Source organism: Mus caroli, chromosome 2, assembly GCF_900094665.2.
Source record: "Mus caroli chromosome 2, CAROLI_EIJ_v1.1, whole genome shotgun sequence".
Lineage (NCBI taxonomy): Eukaryota > Metazoa > Chordata > Mammalia > Rodentia > Muridae > Mus > Mus caroli.
In genome coordinates, this window is record NC_034571.1 from 111836150 (window position 1) to 111859157 (window position 23008).

Sequence of the window (23008 nt, forward strand, 5' to 3'; positions counted from 1 at the left end):
AACAATCTCTGGAGGGAGGGTATAGGGGACTTTCAGGATAGCATTTGAAATGCAAATGAAGAAAATATCTAATTAAAAAAAAACCAATCTCAGGGTTCACAGTGGGATCAAACGTCCTGCACCAGAGTTAGGGCTCTCTCAGTCTCTTCTCTCTCCACCCCACCCCCTATGGCAGCCAAACTCTACTGGAGCTGACTTTAGACGGCTACAAATGACTGCCATCCTCCCAGCAACACAACAGATCTTTGCTGATTCTTCAACCTACAATTTCTTGCTCCTGACCCTGGGGCAGACAGAGCTTCTCCTACCACTGTTTTTCCTCCTCATTGTCCTCCTCCCGGGGTCTAAGAACTCACTCTGTAGTTCTGCTCTCCACCCCAGCCTCCCCAGCGATGAGGTTATAGGCATAAGCACTGACCATGCTCACCCTACAGAAACAAACCAGTTCATTGGGGTTTCTTTTCATTTGGTTTCTCTCTCTCCCCAAAGCAATGATCTTTGACTATGTGTGGTGAGTTTGTACTTGCTAAAAACAGATGAGTCTTGCTTTCATTCTCTTCCTGAAGCAAGAAGCTACTGCCTCTTTCCCCAGTGACGTAAGGCTTTTACTTACAGGAGAAGACTGTGGAGATGATTGAGAAATTTTTACTTCCCCTGCAGCCACCACCTGGACAATTTCTGTAGACTGTGTCTCCAAGGAGAACGTTCTCTCCTGTCCCCTCCTGTCTCCTGCTCTGTTCCCACTTTCAGGTCCCCAGGAGACAGGCCTGTTGAAACAAGGCTGCTTGTGAGTGTAGATTTCTTGTGTCTGAAATAGTATCTCACATTTTTTTTTTCCTTTCCAGTGCTGAGTATCCAACCCAGTGTCTTATGCATGCTACACAAATGCTCCACCACTAAGGTAGAGCAAACCAGTCTAAATGGATGTGATCATCCACAGGCAGATAGCCTACACACAGGTGTTAACATATTTGTAGACTTCTTCTTACCTACTTCATGGTGACCACATCTTTGCCAGAGGTGTAGTACTTTGTGTGTGTGTACCTAGGGCTCTTGGGAGGGGCTTTACTTGATTGTCTTCTTGTAACCTTCTATTTCTTATCAGTTTAAGAAAACCTATGATTAAGACTGGGCATAGAGCTCCTTGGTAGAACACTTTCGTAACAGGAAAACTCTGGGTTCAATCTTCAACATCATATAAAAAGAAACCAAAACAGAGAGATGGTGGCACACACCTTTAATCCCACCACCCAGGAGGCAGAGGCAGGTGGATATCTGAGTTCAAGGCCAGCCTGGTCTACAGAGGGAGTTCCTGGGTAGCTGAGCTACACAGAGAAACCCTGTCTCAGAAAACAGAGAGAGAGAGAGAGAGAGAGAGAGAGAGAGAGAGAGAGAGAGAGAGAGAGGTTATCTGGCTATTTCTCTTTGTTAGAATATAGAAGATATTTTGCTTCCACCATTCTGCATCCTAACTGGAAATACACACCCTCAAGTCATTACCAGGGCTTTCTTAAACAAATATAACTGTTTCAAACTGGACCCCCACATCCAATGTTGCTTCCATCCATATTGTAGGCAGTATATTAAAATTTTGTAACTGCCGGACGTGGTGGCACAGGCCTTTGATCCCAGCACTCAGGAGGCAGAGGCAGAGAGATTTCTGAGTTCAAGGCCAGCCTGGTCTACAAAGTGAGTTCCAGGACAGCCAGGGCTATACAGAGAAACCCTGTCTCAAAAAACCAAAAAAAAAAAAAAGTAACCATCATCAGAAAGTAGGATGATATAGTTGAAATTAACTATATGATATCTGATGCCTAAATCATAGTCAACTGTTGGCTGTGGTCAAGTAACAAATCCAACCCAAACTTAACGATGTAATATTTGGCTTGCCCGTGAATTTTTTAGGGTTTAGCAGAGACTGCTTGTCTTAATTCCACTTAGTGTTAAGTAGGCCTGATTAAAGGCCAAGAATGAAAATAATTTGAGTGAAGGGGGGGATGGGAGGAAGAAAGGAAGAGAGGAGGGTGAAGAGAGGAGAAGGGGAGGGAGGAAGGGAAGGTGGGAGGAGAGGAGGATGGGAGGAAGGGAAGAGGGGAGGATGGGAGGAAGAGAAGAGGGGAGGATGGGAGGAAGGGAGGGAGAAGCACACAGAAAAATGTACAACTTGGCCTCAGAACTTAGCATTCCTTGTGCTGTGCTCTGTTAGCAAAACAGTGACATAAAGGTCTGCCAAGTTCAAAGGGAGAGAATATTGACCCGACATCTCAGTGGAGGAGTGTATACATCACTCTGTAGTGTGAACACGTGAGATGTGATATACTGAACCAGCCATCATATAATTCCACTTGTCGTGGAACAGAAAGAAAATAACTTAAAATAAATCAAGTTAGAAAAAGCAAACAAAACAAAACCACAAGCCCTGTCCTTATAGAGATATATTTATCACGTCTGAACGGGAATAATTTGTACATCTTCCATCAATGTAACCAGGTCATGTCCAGGGTATCATAGCCAACTTTCTAGATGTAAACCTGATGTTGTCACTGCCCTTCTTTAACCAGCCATTAGCTCCTCTTCCCTGAAGCCCTCCACAAGGCCTTGCTTTATTAGCATCTCTTGTTTTGGTGCCTTCTTTGCTCTCTATGCTCCACTGAACAGGATCCTTCAAACACCCTTTCGTGGGGTTGGGGATTTAGCTCAGTGGTAGAGTGCTTGCCTGGCAAGCGCAAGGCCTTGGGTTCAGTCCTCAGCTCTGGGAAAAAAAAAAAAAAAAAAGACAAAATAACAGACCAGGCGTGGTGGCGCACGCCTTTAATCCCAGCACTCGGGAGGCAGAGGCAGGCGGATTTCTGAGTTCGAGGCCAGCCTGGTCTACAGAGTGAGTTCCAGGACAGCCAAGGCTACACAGAGAAACCCTGTCTCGAAAAACCAAAAAAAAAAAAAAAAAAAAAAAAAAAGACAAAATAACAAACACCCTTTTGCCTAAGCGCTTTGTACACACTCTCTCTCTCTCTCTTTTTTAAAAAAAGTTATTTATTTATTTTATATATATGAGTGCACTGTAGCTGTATAGATAGATGGTTGTGAGCCTTTATGTGGTTGTTGGGAATTGAATTTAGGACCTCTACTTGCTCAGGTTGGCCCCACTTGCTCAGGTTGGCCCCACTCGCTCAAGTCAAACCACACTCAGTCCGGTCCAAAGGTTCATTTATTATTATGTCTAAGTACACTGTAGCTGTCTTCAGAGGCATCAGATATTATCAGTGGTTATGAGCCACTATGTGGTTGCCGAGATTTGAACTCAGGACCTTCGGAAGAACAGTCAGTGCTCTTACCCGCTGAGCCGTCTCGCCAGCCCCCCACCCCACCCCCATACTCTTAGCATTCTATTTCTTCCTGCTCGGACTGGTTCTTCTGCACTGGCTTCCTTAAGTGGCCTCTCTCCAACACCTGCCACCAGCTGGCCTAGGGCTCTCATCTCTCCTCTGCAGGTGCTCAGAAGTGCCCTGTACTTACATTTCCTTCTGTTGGGGTTCTACTTTATTTACCACCACACCCAGTGCCTGGAGCAGGGCAGAGGCTCAGCACATGATGGTTGGCTGAATGGATCTCTGCCTTAAATAGTTCACTGCTAGGCTCGAGTAAACAGTGCTCCCACAAACTATGACTACAATGGCAGTGTCCTGTCTCGACTCCTGTAACTGAAATAGAGCCGATGCTGCGTGAGGTCGTCTGAAGAAAATGTGAGCAGTTCTATGTGGCTTGGGGAGGCAGGATGGAAGATGTGGCTCAGGGCATCTTTCCTCTTCCAGCAATCATCGTGTTAAGCAGGCCTGCCTGAAAGGGACACACCTTGGCAACAGTTGGTGGGATACTTGTTTATTCTGTGTGAACGTCCGGAGCCTATTTCTGGAGCAGGTACTGGATGCAAGCCTGTGCCATTCCAGCACTGACCTTGCCAAGCCCTGGGTGATGAGTACATATGCCAGAAAAAAAATAGTGCCAGTCACTTACTTCCCTGGCTCCCACCCAACCTTCCCTGCGTATACCAGGTCATTAATGCCTTATCCCTGGCTGGTAATTACCTCCCGTGACTGAGGCTGAGCGCTATCACTGCGGTTGCTCTACCGTGTCCTTCAGTAAGGACACGGAAGGAAGCTAGGTGACGAGTCTCTCCCCAGCACTCGCACTTCACCGATTTAAGGAAGTTCTCCCTAGAGCTTCGGGGTGAAAGGAACCAGATGAGTGTTTTAGGCCAATCTTAACTTTCCTATGGTTAGTCTAATTACTGAAAGGGAACTGGAACACAAAGAGGTCATTTGACTTATTTATGACCACACAGCAAGCCACAGGACAAAGATAGCACCCCAGATGCCTGGTTTCAAATCCAGTGCCCCTTCAGGAGCTTAAGACAATTCTATATGAGTACAGAGTTGGCTTCAGGAGCTGATGTCAGATTCACTGTGGGTTAATGGGGTTTCACTTATTAAAATAGCAATTACTTAAGCTGTCACCTCTGAAACAGGTAAGAGGCCATAGCTAAAACTTGCTGGGTTTTTTTGTTTTGTTTTGTTTTTTTGAGACAGGGTTTTTCTGTGTAGCTCTGGCTGTCCTGGAGCTCACTTTGTAGATCAGGCTGGCCTTGAACTACAGAAATCCGCCTGCCTCTGCCTCCTGAGTGCTTTGCTGAATTCTTAATCAAGATGGCTGGAGCTCTGAGCCCTTCCTCTCATACCTCCAGCAGGGTTTCCTCGGAATCAGTCTTCTGCCTTCTCAGACCAAAACATCTGTGTTCTGCTTGTTGTTGTTTTTTTCAACATGTATTTTTTTATCTGTGTGTAGGGGGGGGATGGTGCCCCCAGAAGCTGTAAGTGGGTGTTGGATCCCCTAGAGTTGGAGTTACAAACAATGGTGTGCTGCTGTCTGGTGTGGGCACTGAGAACTGAGCGCAGGTCCTCTGCAAGAGCAGTGTTCATAACTGTTGAGCCATCTCTCCAGCCCCCAAATTTTCTGAGGTAGAAAATAGGAGGTAGAGAAAAGAAAAAGCTAAGATTTTGCCTTAATTATAGAACCACTACTTTTGGCTATAAAAGACTGTCTTACGGTCCCTAGGACCAGCTGCTCTTTGGTAGAGTTTCTCTGAACCTTACTTGTTTTCTTCCTTCTCGTTCCGGAGGAAGAATGGTTTTCTTTTATGATATGGGATGAAGAAAAATCTTAGCCTTTTTCTTCTAATCCTCTCCATGTAGCCGAAGCCATTAGTTGGCCCCAGAGGAATAGAGAAGTCTGTCATCTGGCCTCGAGAGAGAGCGGGGGCAGCTAGAGAGCCTGGGGCAGCACTGGATTCTATCAGTGTTCAGGCTTCCCAAGGTGCCACCAAATATCAAATATATCAAATATATCCAACTCACCAAGAGTAGCAGGAATAGAGCTAACACTGGTAGTTAACGAAAAAAGAGCTGAGAAAAGCGTATCTGGAAATGATCAAGCATTTCTGTCATTAAGCAAATATACGGTATGACCTGCCTGGCTCCTATCCTCCTCAATATGGCAAATACTTTGATTTGGAAATGAGCAAGTGTTCTCTGAAAAGTTTTAGGCATGGTTCCTATCATATCTTATCGTCACTGTCACCCAGGAGCCACAGTCCCAGAATCTTAGCACAGAATGTTTCAGTGTAAACTGTCAGAAACATGTTAAAAACTAGAGACCTGGGACTGGAGAGATGGGTCAGCAGTTAAGAGCATTTATTGCTCTTGCAGAAAACCTGGGTCCACCCAGCATCCACATGGCACCTGCTGGTAACGTCAGTTGCAAAGGATCCAATATCCTCTTCTGGTGACCGTGGGCTCTTGCTCATACACGGTATACATAAACTCACACAAGCAAAGGACATACACATAAATAAAACAAATAAGAAAATAAGAAAATCTGTTCTTTTTTTGAGATTTATTTTTATTTATGTATATGAATATTCTATCTGCATTTACACCTGCCTGCCAGAAGAGGGCATCAGACCCCCATTACAAATGGTTTTAAGAGACCATGTGGTTACTGTGAATTGAACTCAGGACCTCTGGAAGAGCAGCCAGTGCCACTGAGCCATCTCTCCAGACCCCAATCTCTTCCTTTTTTGAGACTGAGTCTCTCTATGTAGCCCTGGCTATCCGGGAACTTGTTATGGTCACCAGGCTGGCAAAGGTTGCTGGCTCCCCTGCCTTGGCATATCTTTGTCTTTACTTCCTGTGTCCTCGGCATTCATGTGAGGGGAAATGGGTCAACGGCACCCCACACACACACACACTACACAGTTGCTCCAATGAGAAAGTTTTATATAGACAACTCAAACTTTACATGAACAACACAATAAACAAGGAGTAAATGCAAGCTCAGTCTCAGTCGGGGAACTTGCCACGGGAAGCAAGTTTGGAATTAATCGAGAGTTGTGTCAAACCATATTTACAAGTCTAATTTGGAACGTGTAAAGTTCCTACAAGCAGAAGCTGGGGGAGAAGCCACGAAATAGAAAATATATCTACGCAGATATAAACACCCACGTTTTCACACTTCTTTTTTCTTCTTCTTCTTCCACTTTTTGACAAAAGGAACAAATCTAAAGGAAAAGCCGGTTCCTGGGAGTCCGTCCATTTACGATGAGTATGTGAGCGAGTCTGGCGGGACTTGGACTCAAGGACACTGACTTCACTCTCCTTGGCTACCCTTGTTCCTGACTACTTAACTATGGAATGCTTGAGACACACGCATGAAGATCCAGAAGAGGGAGAGAAAACATGGCTCACTTGACTGATCCATTCTATCTGAGGGCTCCAGTGTCCCCGAGCTCTGCTCGAATGCGCTCAGTGTTTCACACTCCGCTCTTCACTGGGTCCTTACAGACCCCTAACCCACAGCCCGCAGCCGCAGTGCTCAGTCAAGCTGTGAGACACGCAGGACAGCAGTGTTTTGATCCAGCACACACTGGGTCTGTCACTTCATCCAGGACAGTCACACATGCCAGCCCTAAGCAAGTCCCCGGGGCCAGCAGCTGTTTGCTTTGTGGAGTGGAAGTCTGGGCTTTTTCCCCTCCCTGGGTTTCTCCTTGCTGCCGTGCTGTCAAGCTCTCCGCGGTTCCCCCTGGGCCCCAGACAGCTGCTTGGCGTATGTGTGTGTAATTTATTGTTCTGCTGCCGCTGGCTTGTCCCCGGCCTCTGGCTTCTCAGCCTGCGACTCCGGAGGGATGAGGAACTGGACCTCCTCTGTGCTGATGGCGACTTTATCCGGCTGGAGCCACCTTTTGAAATGTTCCAAGGTGCTACAAAAGAGCAGAAGGAATGGCTGGGTCAGATCTCTCTGATTAACTGCTTAGCGATTGGCTCAGTTACTCAAGTCCTGTACCCCTGCCCACCACCGATTTCTTCCCACCTCTGTTTTTCCCTGCTGACGCGCTGAGAGCCTTGCTACTAATACTCTGACAGCTGCACATCCTGGCAGCCCAGCAGCATCATTTACCCCCTAGTGGGCACTTTGGCTCTAAGCAGCGCCAGGGCCCCTTCAAAGCAGGGCCTTTGAAGGCTTGATGGGAGTAGCTGAAGAGCTCGTGCCTCGGTCTTAGTTTTTGTTCCCTCGGATCTGAAGAGGAAAGAAATTGTCAAGGGGATGAAACACTCAAATAAATATCAAATTATGGGTGAGACAGAAAAACCTGAGGTCTTTTCTACCTAAGACAGTATGGGGCTCAATTACACAAACAGAGCTTATCTGTAAGAACTGTAATTTGGGGGGTTGGGAGGAGGGCTCGGAGATTAAGATCCCTAGACAGAAACCCAGTGTTCCCACCAAGGAATGAGCATTATGCCACAGGGCTCTTTCATTTGCCTGTGGTTGTCAGATTCATGTCTCTCTCCTACCTCCCTTAAGAATCCAGGATCCTGCCAGGTGGTGGTGGCGTACGCCTTTGATCCCAGCACTTGGGAGGCAGAGGTAGGCGAATTTCTGAGTTCAAGGCCAGCCTGGTCTACAGAGTGAGTTCCAGGACAGCCAGGGCTACACAGAGAAACCCTGTCTCAAAAAAAACAGGAAAAAACCCAAAGAACCCAGGCTCCTATCCCTTCCAGTTATTTACACATTCAGAGTAGACTATAAATGGCTATAAATCATGTAAACCTCCTGTATGCTCTTCACTAACTCCGAGTAACTAGGTATTGGTGGCTCACACCCAGAATCCTCAGCATTGAACTGAGGACCTTCACAAGTTCAAGGCTAGCCTAGACTACAGGATGAGACCACACTGCTTAACCAGTCAATGAAACAACTGAACAAACAGAATAAAAAAAACCATAGGACTGTGCTTTCAACAGGAGCACCTCTCACCAGAGGAATCTCCTACCTGGCCTGTTTAAAATGCAAACTTTGAGTTTGAAAACAAACGCATAGCTACTGTTTCCCAGAGCTTGTTCTGCATACCAACAGCTGTATTCCCACAAATGTAGGTAAGAGGAACAGAACCCAGTGTCAGAGGTCGGGAGAAGCGCAGTAGGTTGGTGTATGTCCACAACTCAAAGAAAATCAGATGAAAGAGACATTACTTCTTATCTACTGCCCTTTTCATGGAATTGTTCAAATTATTTAGAAAAGGGAAAATCAGAACAAATGCGGGGAAAGGCACACTGGTTTCTGTAGGATCACATAAACATAGTGATCTTGACTCTGCAAGAGAAAGTTCCATGTCTTAGAACTGGAGTAGAGGGAGATTTTCAGGAAGACATCTTTATGCCAAGCTATGAACAGGTCAGGAATCTATGAAAAATATATTAGTTTTTGAGCCTTCTGGGGGTGGTTTGGCTGAGGGTACGCCGACTCAAGGCATGAGGACGCAAATGAAAGTGCTTTGTAAGTTAAGTGTGACTGTGAAGTTTTATTTAGACATTGTGTCCTGACTCAGGCAATAGCATATTCACATGACACAATGGGACTCTCACAATCAATATTAACTATGTGTTGTGAGCGAGAGTCATAACCCCCTAAGGCCTTTAGTTGTTATTCCTTCCACCAATTTTTTAAATTGTGTTTTTATTTCTTTAAATTTAATTTTAAAAACATGTGATGCTCATGTGTGGTATGTGCAAGTGCAGGTACGAAGACCCTTGGGCGTGCACTCAGAGGTGAAAAGGAGACAACCAGGGTCTTAATCCACCATTCTCCACCTCCTCCCCTGGAGACAGTGTGTCCCACTGAACCTGGAGTAGGCTGGTGATTTTACAGAGGGTTACAGTTAAGGCACCGCCTTGGGTCTCACAAAAGACTTCTGTCATTAAAACAGTGTTGAGACCAAAGGACCATGGGGACTTTGGAAGCTGGACTAAATGCATTTTGCATTATGATACAGTCACCAGCCTATGAAGGCCAGGGAGTGAAAATGTGGCAGTTTGAATGAAATGTCTCCCATATGCTTGGGCATTTGAACACTTGGTTCCCAGCTGGTGATGCTGTTTGGGAAGGATTAGGAGGTGTGGTCTTGATGGCAAAAAGTACACTCCTGGGGGACAGCTTTGAAGTTCCAAAGCCTCCCGAAACTCCAAGTTTACTCTCTCTGTACCCTGTTTGTGGTTCAAGATGTAAACCCTCAGCTTTCGGCTTTTGGCTCCAGTCACCACGCATCCCTAACGTGCATCCCTGCCGTGAGAGCAATGGACTCTTATCCCTCTGAGACCATAAGCCCCCAAATAAATCCCTCCTTCTGTAAGTTGCCTTGGTTATGATGTCTTATCACAGCAATAGGAAAGTAACTGACACTCTCCTCCAGTCACCGAGCACAGTGTTAGCACATAATAGATGCTTAACAAATATATCTGTTTGATCCACACACATTTATTGGGTGGCTAGAATATGTAGAAGTTCCATGGCACTGAAGATTAGAGGATAAGAAGACATAGCGCTAGCTGGCGCTCCAGTGCCATCTTTCTCCAGTGCAGGGTACACTTGAAGAGAGCAGTTTATCCTCAACTCTCTTCATTCTAAAAAATCTAAAAAATCTACTCCTGGTCCATACAGGACTTATTGGACAACCTTGCAAGGGCTGATTTCAGCTCACAGAGGTATCAGCATCAACTGGTACCAGTGCTCCGACACCACTCTACCTGAGTTCTTTAGTGAGTGAGAAGTAGTCTTAATGAAGCCAGCTGTCAGTCAATTACCTCTCATCGGAATCAAGTCCATCCACAAAGAACTCTGACGCTAACTTCTCCTGGAGGAATCGATCCCAGCACTCCTTCTTAGCTTGGGCCAGAGTTCGAAGCATGTCCTTGGAAGTTACTTCCTCATTTAAACCTTTGATTCTTCTTAGTTTCTTCTCTGAGGAGAAAAGAAATGGAGCGTGACGTAGACAACGAAATGGCATTTTAATTAAGTCTAAGGTGCAAAATGTGAAGCGAGCAGTTCTCTCCAGCCGGGTGTGATGGAGAAACCTGTAATTCTAACACTTGGGAGGCAGAGGCAGGTGGGGAGGTCAGGAGTTCAAGGCTAGTCGAGGCTACAGGTTACCTTGTCTCAAATATCCAACCAAACAGATCCCCCCACCCCCCAAAATCCTTTTACTGATGAATACATTCGCAGTCCCTGCAAAAGGACTCATTTGAGAGCTGAGAGTTGACTGAATATGCTTGTCTTCCACATCTTGCACTATATCGAGTAAATGTTTAACCCTGAAAAAAGGAAGAGCCATTGGGTCTCAGAAATAACTCAATAGCATGTTTGTTTATTTTTTTAAATCACAGAATCCCAGCAGGTATCTCTCTAAGGAATGCCTGTCTTCCATGCGTGTTCCAGCTCCTGTTTTCAACTCCTTGAAAATAATGTCTCTGAGGAGCAAATGGCTTCTTCTTCTTCTTCTTCTTCTTCTTCTTCTTCTTCTTCTTCTTCTTCTTCTTCTTCTTCTTCTTCTTCTTCTCCTCCTTCTTCTTCCAAGGACATGAAGTGTTTTCCAACCCTCAGGAGACAGAATTTGAGGAAATGACGAGAGCCCCAATGGTTGATTAGACTCTGGAACCAACTCAATGGGAACACAATAATAAGAGACCTTTAGGAGCTCTATGTGGGATTACGCTCTTGATTAAAGAAAAATATCACCCAACATTTCAAAAAGTTGCTCAATTTGTGGCCTGGATATTGGAGCCTAATAAAAGCAAACATACTGTAATCCTTTGAGAGCGACTCAAGGGGCTTCTTGGTGCTAGACCTTTAATTACTCTTCCTTGCGTTGTAATTGTTGAGGAGACCCCTTTCAAAAGCACACCAGAAATGACATCACCATTATTTTCTGCCTTAATCTAGTCGTTACTTCAACCATATGATTCAGTCACATTGTAGTCTAGGACAAGCCACAAATGCCACAGTGTCCTTAAGACAGGTGACGTCACGTGCGTCTTACTCTGAGTAAGTAAGCTCTATCCAGTTCTCTGATGAAATCGCCTTTGTCAGACCAAATCCTGAATGATAAGCAAAGTGTGAGTCTGCACATGAGTCATAGAACAAGGTTCTCCAAGCAAGCCGGCTGCTGCCATCTTCAAATCAGCTGCTGCTTACAGGCGAGCATCCCCAACAACCCGTTCACTGCTGACATGCCCTCAGGGCAGTGGTTCTGAACCTGCTTATTGCTGCTACCCTTTAAAACAGCTCCTCATGTTGTGGTGACCCCCAAACAAAAAACTGTTTCAAGGCTACTTCATATCTGTAATTTTGCTACAGTTATGAATTGTAATGTAGATATCTGATATGTGATCTGTATGAGAGGGTCATTTAATTCTCTCTGAGGTCGTGATCCACAGGTTTAGAACTGCTGACTTAGAGGAAGGAGGCTGTAGGACACTCATCTGAGATTCTGGTTCACCGCCCCCACCTCACCCCCACCTGACCCCACCCCACCCGTACTTCAGCCATTCTGCCCTACTTGCATGTGGGTAGCCTCAAGAGGTGTCACATTGTATGAGCTGGGAAGGTTGACTGAAAGGAGGGATTCCATCTATGCAGCTACTAGGAAGCCATCTTCCAGAGTAGTTGATGTCTTTCAGGGTTACCTGCTTTGGGGCCAGCCATTCTCCTACAAGTAACCTCTCATCCATGCTCTGTAAGTAAGTCCAAAAAAACCTCATTGGTTTCCCAGGGTGAGCTATGGTGTTATAGTACTTAGCTTAGTCGTTAAGACCCCATAAGGATGGGGTAAATATCGTCTCCCAGAAAAGGATGTTCAAAACAACAAGCAGATGACAGCTGTTTGAGGGATGGCCATTAATCTTAGAACTAAGAGAAAGGTTGTAATCCGCAGTCTTGTTTCCATTTCTAAACAAGTGACATCAGCTAACAGCTGCTGACCAAAACCATGAACACCTTGTATTTCTGTAACTCACCAGCAAGAGGCCACCCAGGTAAAACACCTGCAGTTGATAAACGGTAATATTTTTTTTCCTTAAGGATAATGCATTTATCTAGCTGGATTTATAATTGTTGCTCTTATTGGTGGATTCTTTTTGGCACAGGCTTATTTGGCAATAAAAAACAATCTTCAGATAGTCTGGTCTTAGTTGTCATGGAGATAGGTACTCTTTGGGACTAGAATGGGCTTCTGAGGGTGCTAAGTTCCCTAGCAGATGTAGTTTTAACAGGCAGACAGAGCCAGGTACTGCTGCACACCCAGACCTGCTTGCCATCATCACCCAATTCTTTCCTGGGCTGCAAAAAGCCTCTTGGCTTCCTCAAGAAGGAAATCTTTTTTTTTTTTTTCCCCCCTTAAGCTATATTTAATGAATGAGTGCTCTACCTGCATGTACACCTGTGTGCCAGAAGAGGGCATCAGATCCCATTATAGATGCTCTGAGCCACCATGTGGTTGCTGGGGATTGAAACTTGGGACCTCTAGAAGAACAGTCGGTGCTCTTAACCACTGAGCCATCTTTCCAGCCCCAAGATGGAACTCTTAATTTCCAGTTAGTTTCTTACCTGACTCTAGAAAGGCCAGTGGCGTTTTATCTTTCCGACCAATACTCAATCAACACCATCACCCCAAGAGTGTTCCTTATAGGGCCCAGTCACATGTTATCAACCAGCCAAGGGGCCTGGTTCTTCCCCAGACTGCCTTTATCATAGTGGAGCAGATGCTCTGTCTAAGACAAACGGAAGGAACTCTCAGGCTCTCAGCCATGACCTCGAGCTCTGCTATCCCTGCTGGCTTCCTTATCAGTTTCACTCGGACCCCACATCTTGTCTTCCATCCTTCCCACTGCATTTTTTTAAAAGAATTATTCATTTATTTTATGTATATGAGTGCACTGTCGCTGTCTTCAGACACACCGAAGAGGGCATCAGATCTCTTTACAGATGGTTGTGAGCCACCACGTGGTTGCTAGGAATTGACCTCAGGACCTCTGGAAGAGCAGTCAGTGCTCTTAACTGCTGAGCCATCTCTCCAGCCCTGAAAGTCCCTTTGCCCTCCCATTTCTCAGCACTCGTCTAAGCCCTCTTCTGGCTCTTCCTGTATCCATCCACAGAGGCAGCCTGCCTTCTGTGTAGTTCAATAGTAGACTGCGTGCCTAGCAGGGGCTCACATTTGACTCCTGCCACCGTAAAAGAAACAAAAGTATTTAAACATGCCCTAGGATTGGGGCTTCTTCAAATAATAATTTCCAGATTTAGTTTTACAACACATGGATCTCACCATAATGAAAACCACTTGAGGAGATGTATTTATCCTGAATTAAACAGTACACAATGCATAGGTGAACTGAAACATGACAGACCACTGATCAAAGCAATAAATACCCAGTTCCTTTAAGTTACTAGCAAGAGCTCACCCACAAAGAACAAAACAAAACCCTGCAGGTAACACATGGTAATAGTGAAGGGATTCTCAGTTTTTCTTGAAGGAAGTAGAAAGAATGATGATGCCTATGTAACATTTAAGTTTTGTCTTTTAGAGAATAAGGGGATGATTGTTTGACACACTGCAAGAAGAGTAGTGTACTCACATACATAAAATAAAACAATATGCTGACAGAAATATGTTAAAAACGGTATGTTAATACATAGAATTTTTGTGGTATGTGTACCAGTTAAAAACTATATTTAAAGGGGCAGGAGACTAGGTGTGTTTGCTCGCCTGGTAATCCCCCATCGCTCAGGAGGTGAAGGCAGGAGGATCAGAAATTCAAGGTCATCCCCAACTACACAGTAAGTTCAAGGCCAGCCTGAGCTACCAGAGACCTTGTCTAAAAGCAGAAGCATTGGGTGGGGAGTAGACTGGAGATATGGCTCAGAGGTAGAACTTTGGTTTGTCTAGTATGTATGAAACCCTGGGTTTGAAAGCAGAATGAATACATACATACATGCATACCACAGTCAGAGTCAGCCTATGGTGGATTGAATGAAAATGGCCCCCATAGGCTCATATGTTTGAGTACCCAGTCACCTTGTTGGAGGAGGTATGTCAGTGGTAGTGGGCTTTGAGGTTTCAGAAGATTTATGCCATTCCCAGTATTCTCTCTCTTTCTCCCTCCCTCTGTCTCTGTCTGTCTCTCTACCTTGTAAGATGTAAGGTCTCCAATGTTCCTGCCACCGTGACTTTATTCTGCCAGCATGGACTCTGACCCTCTGAAATGGATGGCCCTAAATTAAACATTGTTCTTCTCCATGTTGCCTCCATTGTGATATATTGTCACAGTCATAGAAAAGGTGACCGAGACGATGCCCTGGACTGACAGCTCCGTTTCCACTTGCACGAGACTGTCTTACTTTCTTGTGTGCAGGCTCTCTAGAGATTTATACTAAGGCCACAGTACAGGGCACTGAACATGTACTGCTCTTTCAAAGCACTGGAATTCGGTTCCCAGCATTAATGTTGGGCATCTCAAAATTGCCTGTCACTCAAGATCCAAGGGAGTTGAGACTCCTCTGGCCTCTGAAGGCACCTACATGCACATGCATGTACACATACACAGACACATACGCACACTCTTTTAAAAATTGCTATCAGAGACAGAATGACTCTTCTGGCAACATGACTTCATTCCCACTAGTAGTCTATTTAATGGAATAGCTTTTTAAAGTGCAGCAACTAGAAATCTCCCATGTACTGAGTACAAAACACTTTTGACTTACTTGAACTCAAATGGGCTACTATTTATAAACAAGAGGGTTTCTACAGGATGCTAAGAAAGAAGACAGAATTTACATGAAATGGTCTAAAGCAGAAGTCAACAAAAACAGTAGAGGGAGGGAAGGAGGAAATGGGGGAGGGAAGAGAGGCAGACAGACAGAAAAAGAAAAACAGAGATAGACAACTCACCTAGAGATGCTAAATACACTTCTGAATCATGCAAGGGAGCCCACGGCTTTCCAGCTGGCTGGACAGCAGAGTCTGGGGCTGCTGTATGGCCTTCCCCTGCAGGATGGGAGTCCATGAAGGAGTCCGAGAAGGCATTGTCGGAAACATCTTCTTGGGCAGGACTTGGCAGACAAGAACAAATTTCAGCCCAGAGATCCCTGCCAGACTTTGCAGCCGAAGAGTCAAGGCTCTCAAACATTTTCATCTGGAGCTGGAAAATGAAACTCAAGTGAGTAAAGCCAAGTTCAACACTGAACCATGCTGGGTGCAGTACCATGCTGGGTGCGGTGGTGAACACCTTTAAACCCGAATCTTGGGAGGCAAAAGCAGGCAGATCGCTGTGAGTTCCAGACCAGTCAGGAATATACAGTGAGACTTTGTCTCAAAATAAATACATAAAGAATAAATGAAAGAAAGAGAAAAGAATGCAGTATAGTAGATGGAGAGATGACTCAGAGGTTAACAGCATTTATTGCTCTTGGAGAGGGTGAGAGTTTGGTTCTCAGCACCCACATAGCAGCTCACAACCATCTTTGACAAAAGTTCCAGGGCATTCAGTGCCCTGTGGACACTAGGCACGCATGTGGTGCATAAACATTCATGCAGGAGAAACACACATAAAATAAAAATAAGTAAGTCTTTATACATATAGTGGAGACAGCTGTGGTGGTACACACCTTTAATCCCAGCGCCGCAGAGGCAAAGCAAAGGCAAGAGGATATCTGTGAATTTGAGGCTAGCCTAGACTACGTAAGTGTCAGGTCAGGGCTACATAATGAGACTCTATCTCAAAAAAAAAAAAAATATATATATATATATACACACACACACACACACACACACAGGAAACATGAATACATAAAGCAGTTTGAGATGTCCATAAAGGAGCCCAGGACTTTACCATTGGGTGGACAGTGGAGTCTGCTAACTCACAACAGCCTTCACCTACAGGATGAGACTCCACAAATGAATCTGAGAAGCTACAGCCCCAGCCCTTGCATTTTACATATTCAATGAACACAAGACTCTCTATGTTCCCATGGTGCATCAGTGGCTAACTACTGTGCTGTCTGCAGACCTCCCTCATACAGCTGTTCTATCATGGTCAGTTAGGGCGTCTTCAGTGGGACACAGACTGACAGTCTTACATTGTCCCTCACATGTGAAAACAGCAAAAATGGTGCTTGGTGAAAAGTCATCATAGGGCAAGGGTAAGTGTGTATTACGGTAGCAGCAGGGCTGTGTACTTCAAGTTCCCCCACACCCCTATTCATACTTTTTTCCACTTTATTTTTTTATTATTACTATTTTAATTGCCCATATTTTTGCTGTAAAGTGCGATAATTGAATAAGCGTATGCAATGTGTATTCAACCAGATAATTAGCACTGAATGCAAATAATGAAAGAGAGGCATTGTCATCATTTTAGAGACACAGTTAGGGATGGTGGAGCACATCTGTACTCCTGCACTAAGGAGTCTGAGGCAGAAAGAGCATGAATTCCAGGAGCTGGTGAGGAAGAAGGAAGTGGAGCCGGAAAAGGGCGAGGAAGAAGCAGGAAGAGGAAATAACAAGATCAAATGAGCAGTTTGCTCAAAGCTGCATTGCTGGTATGTGATGTTTTGCTTCCAGATCCTTATTTTCACCCAGCACCGACACTATGCCTGCTTGGGAAACACACTGAAAGTCGCCCACGCCGAGATGGGAGAAGGGCTATGCATAGAGTCTAGGGCTTCCATAACCATCTAGGTTTATGGACTCGGTCGACGCCTTCTTTTAAGAGGGCTTTTAAAGATCAGGAAAGCTGACAAGGGCAAAGTCTGAATTCCAGCCAAGTTCAGCCAGCGCGAGGGCCCAAAGTAAGAAGGTCAGATATGTCACGAAGTCCTTAGAATCTCCGTGGAAGTCCTCTACACACCCAAACCCCAAGTCTGCACTCACTCGGGGTGTGGGGGGATGAGGCATGTCCCTGACCCCGGGAACCTTCAGAACGGTAGAGGAAAACGTGTGTCCAGATCCCAGGCCTCAATCACCCCGGCCTAAACAAATCACTGGCCTTGATGATCCGGTCCCTGATACCCTCAGTTGTGTTTCGGGGTCAGGTCATAGTAGGAGATGCTAAACATGAGACACCGCGGCCCCTCACCTACCACAATCACCTTCCCAGCAGTTTCCAAACGCCCGGCTCAGGTTTGTCGCTGGCAGTCAGGAAGAATCGGGGGAGGGGCGGAGTCTCTGAGTGACGGAGCTGAGGAGCCCTCCAATTGATGTCTGATTTTCTGTCGTTCTATGAGTTGATTGGTAAAATAGTTAATGACGCCCAAAGGCGGGCAATCGGTGGGCGGAACTAGTGGTTGCCAGGAAACGATGGAATCGCTTATCCAGAGTTTAGTACCTTAACTCTCCAGGATTGGATTGATTCTTTGCAGGCTCCAGAGTTCCAGCTTTTCACCACCCATCCCAGACTCGGCTAGGGAAGCAGTTTTCTAGACTTTTCTTGGTCCCCAGAGATCTTGATTTCTAAAGTCCTTCTGAAATAAGGTCCCTGCTTATTTTACAAAACTAGATGGTCCTCAAAGCCCCAAGGCTCTAGGCGCATCCCCTTCCAACTGCCCTTGCTTGGATTGTTTTCAGTGTGTATCCCAAAATTAGGTGAAAATACAGATTTGGTGTCAGTAAATCGTGTATCAATTATCTCCCAAACAATTCTCTGAATATTTGTGTTACCTTTACCTCTTGACTATCTCGTTAGAGCACGTCAGTGTCTTAGGATATCGGGGCCTCGATTCACTGAATCCTGAGACTTCATTTAGTTGAAAAAAATATACTAAGCTCCTACTCTGCTATAGGTATTGTGAGTGTGAATTCAGAACATAGAAGACTTGTTAGGGGGGCTGGAGAGATGGCTCAGTGGTTAAGAGCACTGAATGCTCTTTCATTGGTCCTGAGTTCAATTCTGAGCAACCACATGGTGACTCACAATCATCTGTAATGGGGTCCAATGTCCTCTTCTGGTGTCTGAAGACAGCTACAGTGTACTCATATACATAAAATAAATATATATTTTAAAAAAAGACGTCTTATGGGCCCCAGCTTAGTGAAGGAGGAGGTCCACCAGACAGACAGACAAATGTACAAAGGGCACCAAAGACTTATGGAAGATGATGGTAGTGTGGGAAGGGAGAGAGAGAGAGAGAGAGAGAGAGTTTATAACACCTTCAATAGCCAGATGTAGTAGTGCCTGTAACCCTAGCATTCTAAAGCTGAGAGCATGAGGCTGTGGAGTTCCAGGTCAATCCGAACTGCAAGTGAAGATCCTATCTAAAATTAAAACTCTCTTACACAGCCTCCAATGATTGTCAACATGTTTCATTGGTTATTCCTTGTTCCCAATGATTAAAAAAAAATGTTGGGGTAACTTAAAAAAAAAAAACTTATATGTATGTCTTCCATTTGGTGATTTGGTGTCTGTAGAAGGTTGTGAGACTCTTGGTGTGGGTGCTGGGAACTGAATCTGGTCCTTTGGAAGAGCAGCAAGCACTCTTAACACCTGAGCCCCATGATTCCCAGTTTCTAGAGCTGTTACTCCGTCACAAAGAAAGCTGTGATGAAAGATATCAGCCAATCACCCGTACCAGTAACTCAGCTGAGTAGATGTGTTCAAGTTCCATCAGTGTGGCAAAGGTTGTAGCAAACCCACTGTCACAGGCAAGTGTCACCGCAGAATGCTCTGCTGCTCACAGCTATAAGCATTCTTAGACCATGAATTGAAAGGAGTGGAAAGCAGAGAGACTAGAGAACAACAAAAATAACAGCAAGGTTGCAGCAATGCTTACTCGTAGGATAAAAGAAAGACGTTCAGTGTTACCTGGCTCACAGAGTGGAGCGTGGGAATGAGGGTCCCAATGTTTCAGGAAGGTGCACCAAGGCTTTCTGTGTCACATACACTCTTTATACTCGTTTTTTCGAGACAAGATTTCTCTGTGTATTCCTGGCTGTCTCGGAACTCACTCTGAAGACTACGCTGGCCTCAAACTCAGAAATTCACCTGCCTCTGCCTCCCAATGACTGGGATTAAAGGTGTGCGCCACCACTGACCTGCTCACATCCTTGATTTCTAATTTAGTCTCTCAGATATCTGGATACCACAAGAAGATGCCTTTAAACTGTAGCTGTGAATGACCCAGTTGCTGAAGAAGTACACTTTCTTACATTTAAAATCATAAATTAACAACTTGGAACACTACCAGTTAATTTAAGTCCTCCAAATCCGATCCAAGTGCTGGAGTCTGGTGTCCATCCATGGTGGTTCAGGCTTTACTCTTTCTGCTTTTATTCCATCTTGAGTGGGTGTGTCTTTCCCTCTCAGTTTCTGTACCACATATCAACCTCCCTCCCAGAAATGCTCAGGAGCGTGCTAGATGAATACACACTGATCTCCTGGCTGTCTCTCAATCTCATGAGGTTTCTGTCAGAACAAACCATCAGAACCAGTTTGTGGTTTTCACTTCTTGAAGGCAATAATGCAGTGTCAGACGTTCTCTACTCAAAGGAAGGAGACAGGATCTGGGGCTATAGCTTAGTGGGAGAGCATTTGCCCAGTATGTGCAAGGCCCTGGGTTTGACCTCCAATACCACAAAAACTCAATGATATTTTAAATTTTTAAATGTGTTCAGAAGATGCTTGATGCCCACAGAGTACACAGTAAAGGTGTATGTTAGTGCTTCTCAAGCCTGGCAGACAAACCACTGACAACCTGGCCGGAGAGCAAACCAAACTTCCATTCAAAAGTCAAGAAGAGTCGGGAAATAAGATTTTTGACTTGTTTTTACACCCAGCAACTTTACTAAGCACTATAATTAATTAATTGAGTTAATTTATTAATTGTATCAACTCTGTTCCAGAACAGTCCGTGGGAAAAACGGGCTCGGGTCACATGAAGAGAGAAAGAGGCAGAAAGACCTCAGATTGTATACAGTGCAACTTATTAGGAACTTGGGGGTGCAAGTGTGGTCCTTTCTGGAAATAAGGCCATGGATACCTGTAATTTCAGCCAGAAAAAAGAAAATGTATATTCTGGTACACAGCAAAAGTGCGCAGGTGGAAAATACCTGGTTTACCTAACTCAGTATCAATGTCATCTGACATTGACTGCACTGGGATTAGTTACAAAGCCCCACATATGGCCTAGTCTACGTACAGTTACTAGGAAACTATGTGGTGAAAATCAACTGAAGTTACTCAGGGGCAATCGTGGCTATGACTCATGGTGTCTGTGATTAGGTCAAGCTGAGTTTGTACAAACTCTATGAAGCAGAAACCCTGCTGATGTATAATTTTCTCTGCATAAAATGCTACCCTCGTTGTAAGTTTCTTCTTTTTCTCTCCCTGACTTTGTCTCTATTTGTCTTTCTGTCTGTCTCTGTGTGTCTCTGTCTCTGAGTCTCTCTCTCTCTCTCTCTCTCTCTCTCTCTCTCTCTCTCTCTGTCTCTCTCTGTCTCTCTCTGTCTCTCTCATATCTCCAGTTAAAAGGTGCAAACCNTGCATAAAATGCTACCCTCGTTGTAAGTCTATATTCTATGTCTCCCTGATTTCTCTCTGTTTTGTCTTTCTGTCTGCTGGTCTCTGTCTCTGTCTCTGAGTCTGTCTCTGTCTCTGAGTCTCTCTCTCTCTCTCTCTCTCTCTCTCTCTCTCTCTCTCTCTCTCTCTCTCTCATATCTCCAGTTAAAAGGTGCAAACCACCACGACCAGCCCTCAATGTAAATTTCTTAATATGGCAATTTGCTCAAGAGATAGTGTTTTCTTTTTTAAGCACTTCTGCTCTATGGTATCCACGACCAGTGTAAAATCCAACCTCTTTTTTTTAAAGTAGGTAATTAGAATCTGGCATTCAGCATAAAGATTTCTACAGCTTCAGATATCTCAGTCTGATCTGTAGTAAAACCACAAGGACATCTTCTGTCCTTCACTTCATTTGGTGAGACTTTTGTTTATAACTTTGAACTCACTGTTTAGTCAAAGATGACCTAACAATTATGATCCTCCTATGTCCACCTCCCTTTGTGGGACTTTTGATATATAGAAGCATTTAGATAAAAATCATCTCTTGATCTTCTCCAGAAGGCTAATGCATAAGAATAGTTTAAGCCAACATTAACATTTTGTATAATAAATGCCCATGGGAAAGTTCATGCTCACATTCTTGAACTGGACTAGACACTTGTCCTGTTTTTAGACACTAGCAATCAAATATCTACATTTTTGGAGAAATCCCACTGTGAGGAATAATGGGATTATTGACTATTATCAGGCAGTCTGTAAAATAAAGACAGACTTAGTCCCTCTTAGCAGGATGGCTCCCTTGTAGAATTCCAGATCTTGAGATAGGATCACAAAGAGGCTGATATATTTAGTGATTTTCAAGGGACAGAGGGTTGTGGGGGCAAAGAGTAATTGGCACAACAGCAAGTCTCACAGTGGCAGCATCCCAAGTGGGGTTCTTCTCCAGCAACAGCTAGTTTTCAGAGGCCTTGCTTGCCTTGATTTGGTCTCTTTACTGAGTCTATACTTCAACTCTTTTATGAATCCTATGAAGTACTAACATCCTCCCAGTAATCCCCTCTCTGATGAAGTTAGCCAGTGCGGTTTTCAGCATTTTGCATTTAAGAACCCTAGCAGACTAGGGAGATAAAGGAAAGGCTAGGCTCAGTTGGTAAAGCGCTTGTCATGCAACACAGACCTCAGTTCGATCCCCAGAACCGACATTAAAAAGGTGGGCATTGCAGTACATGTTTGTGAGAGACCCTGTCTCATTAAACAAAATGGACGGCACCAGAGAAAGGTCATCTGAGGTTGACCTCTCACCTTTACACACACTCACACATCTAAGTGCATGCAACTGGCACACACATACACACAGAAGACCTTGGCAATACATTTTTGATCCATTTGAAGTTCTAATGTGCAAGTGGTTCTGGATAAGAGTTCATGGAAGTCAAATAGGCAGTCTCTAGTTCTTTTCATGCTGTTAGCAGGAAGGGCAGGTGTGAAAAAATTGTTTCTGAGGAGTGTGTCTATAATACATATGTACATATATAATTATATATAATATGTAATATATAATATATATAATAATAGCTTTATCAAGGTATGTAACATACTATAATATGCAGCCTTTTAAGTCATACAATAGCAGTACTGGGTATACTTAAATGAATGAGTGCTTGAGACTCTAGGATTCTCCAACACTGTCCCTCAAAAGTAAAAGCGAAGTAGACAAATTGGTACTACTACAGTCATAGCTGTAGCAACTTTCATTCTGATTGGTACTTTTTTCCTGCTTGTTTGCCTTGTATTCGTTTTTTAAAACAATAATAATTACTATTCTTTTTGCTTGTCTGCCTTTATTTTGAGACACGCTCTTGAATAACCATAGAACTGAAACTCCTTGATGTTCCTTCTGAGCGCCAAGACTACAGGTGTGCGATGCCTTGCCGGCTCTGCCTGTTTTAAGTACACTTTTAGGCGTTTTTTACAGACCCAGGGAAATAGCGCTTATCTATTTGAAATGTGTTGAAAGACCCACAACGTGAGGACTCCCCCACGTTCTGACTCAGGAGAGGCGACACCCCAAAATC

General features: G+C 44.5%; 1 protein-coding gene across 2 annotated transcripts; it reads right to left on the reverse strand.

Moving 5' to 3' along the window:
• Nucleotides 1–6315: 6315 nt before the first annotated feature.
• Nucleotides 6316–17599, reverse strand: Ccdc32 (coiled-coil domain containing 32). 2 transcript variants are annotated; one of them, XM_021155814.2, is made up of 4 exons: nt 17521–17599; nt 15332–15581; nt 10194–10350; nt 6316–7312 (listed from the first exon to the last, which is right to left on the reverse strand). In XM_021155814.2, exons 2-4 carry the CDS (start codon nt 15573–15575, stop codon nt 7174–7176), a joined length of 540 nt encoding a protein of 179 aa, XP_021011473.1. In that variant the 5' UTR covers nt 15576–15581; nt 17521–17599; the 3' UTR covers nt 6316–7173. The 2 variants fall into 2 exon arrangements, with proteins under 2 accessions (XP_021011473.1, XP_021011474.1); XM_021155815.2 differs by having other exon boundaries at nt 17517–17591.
• Between the last annotated feature and the right edge of the window lie 5409 nt (nt 17600–23008).

Bases quoted from the DNA above. Each gene is read 5' to 3' on its own strand.
- Ccdc32 (XM_021155814.2), bottom strand. From the start codon at position 15,575: ATGAAAATGTTTGAGAGCCTTGACTCTTCGGCTGCAAAGTCTGGCAGG. The intron at 10,351-15,331 runs GTGAGTTGTCTA...TTTTCTCCTCAG, and splicing joins AGTGTATTTAGCATCTCTAG to AGAAGAAACTAAGAAGAATC. The intron at 7,313-10,193 runs GTAATTGACTGA...GCTCTTTTGTAG, and splicing joins GGACTTGATTCCGATGAGAG to CACCTTGGAACATTTCAAAA.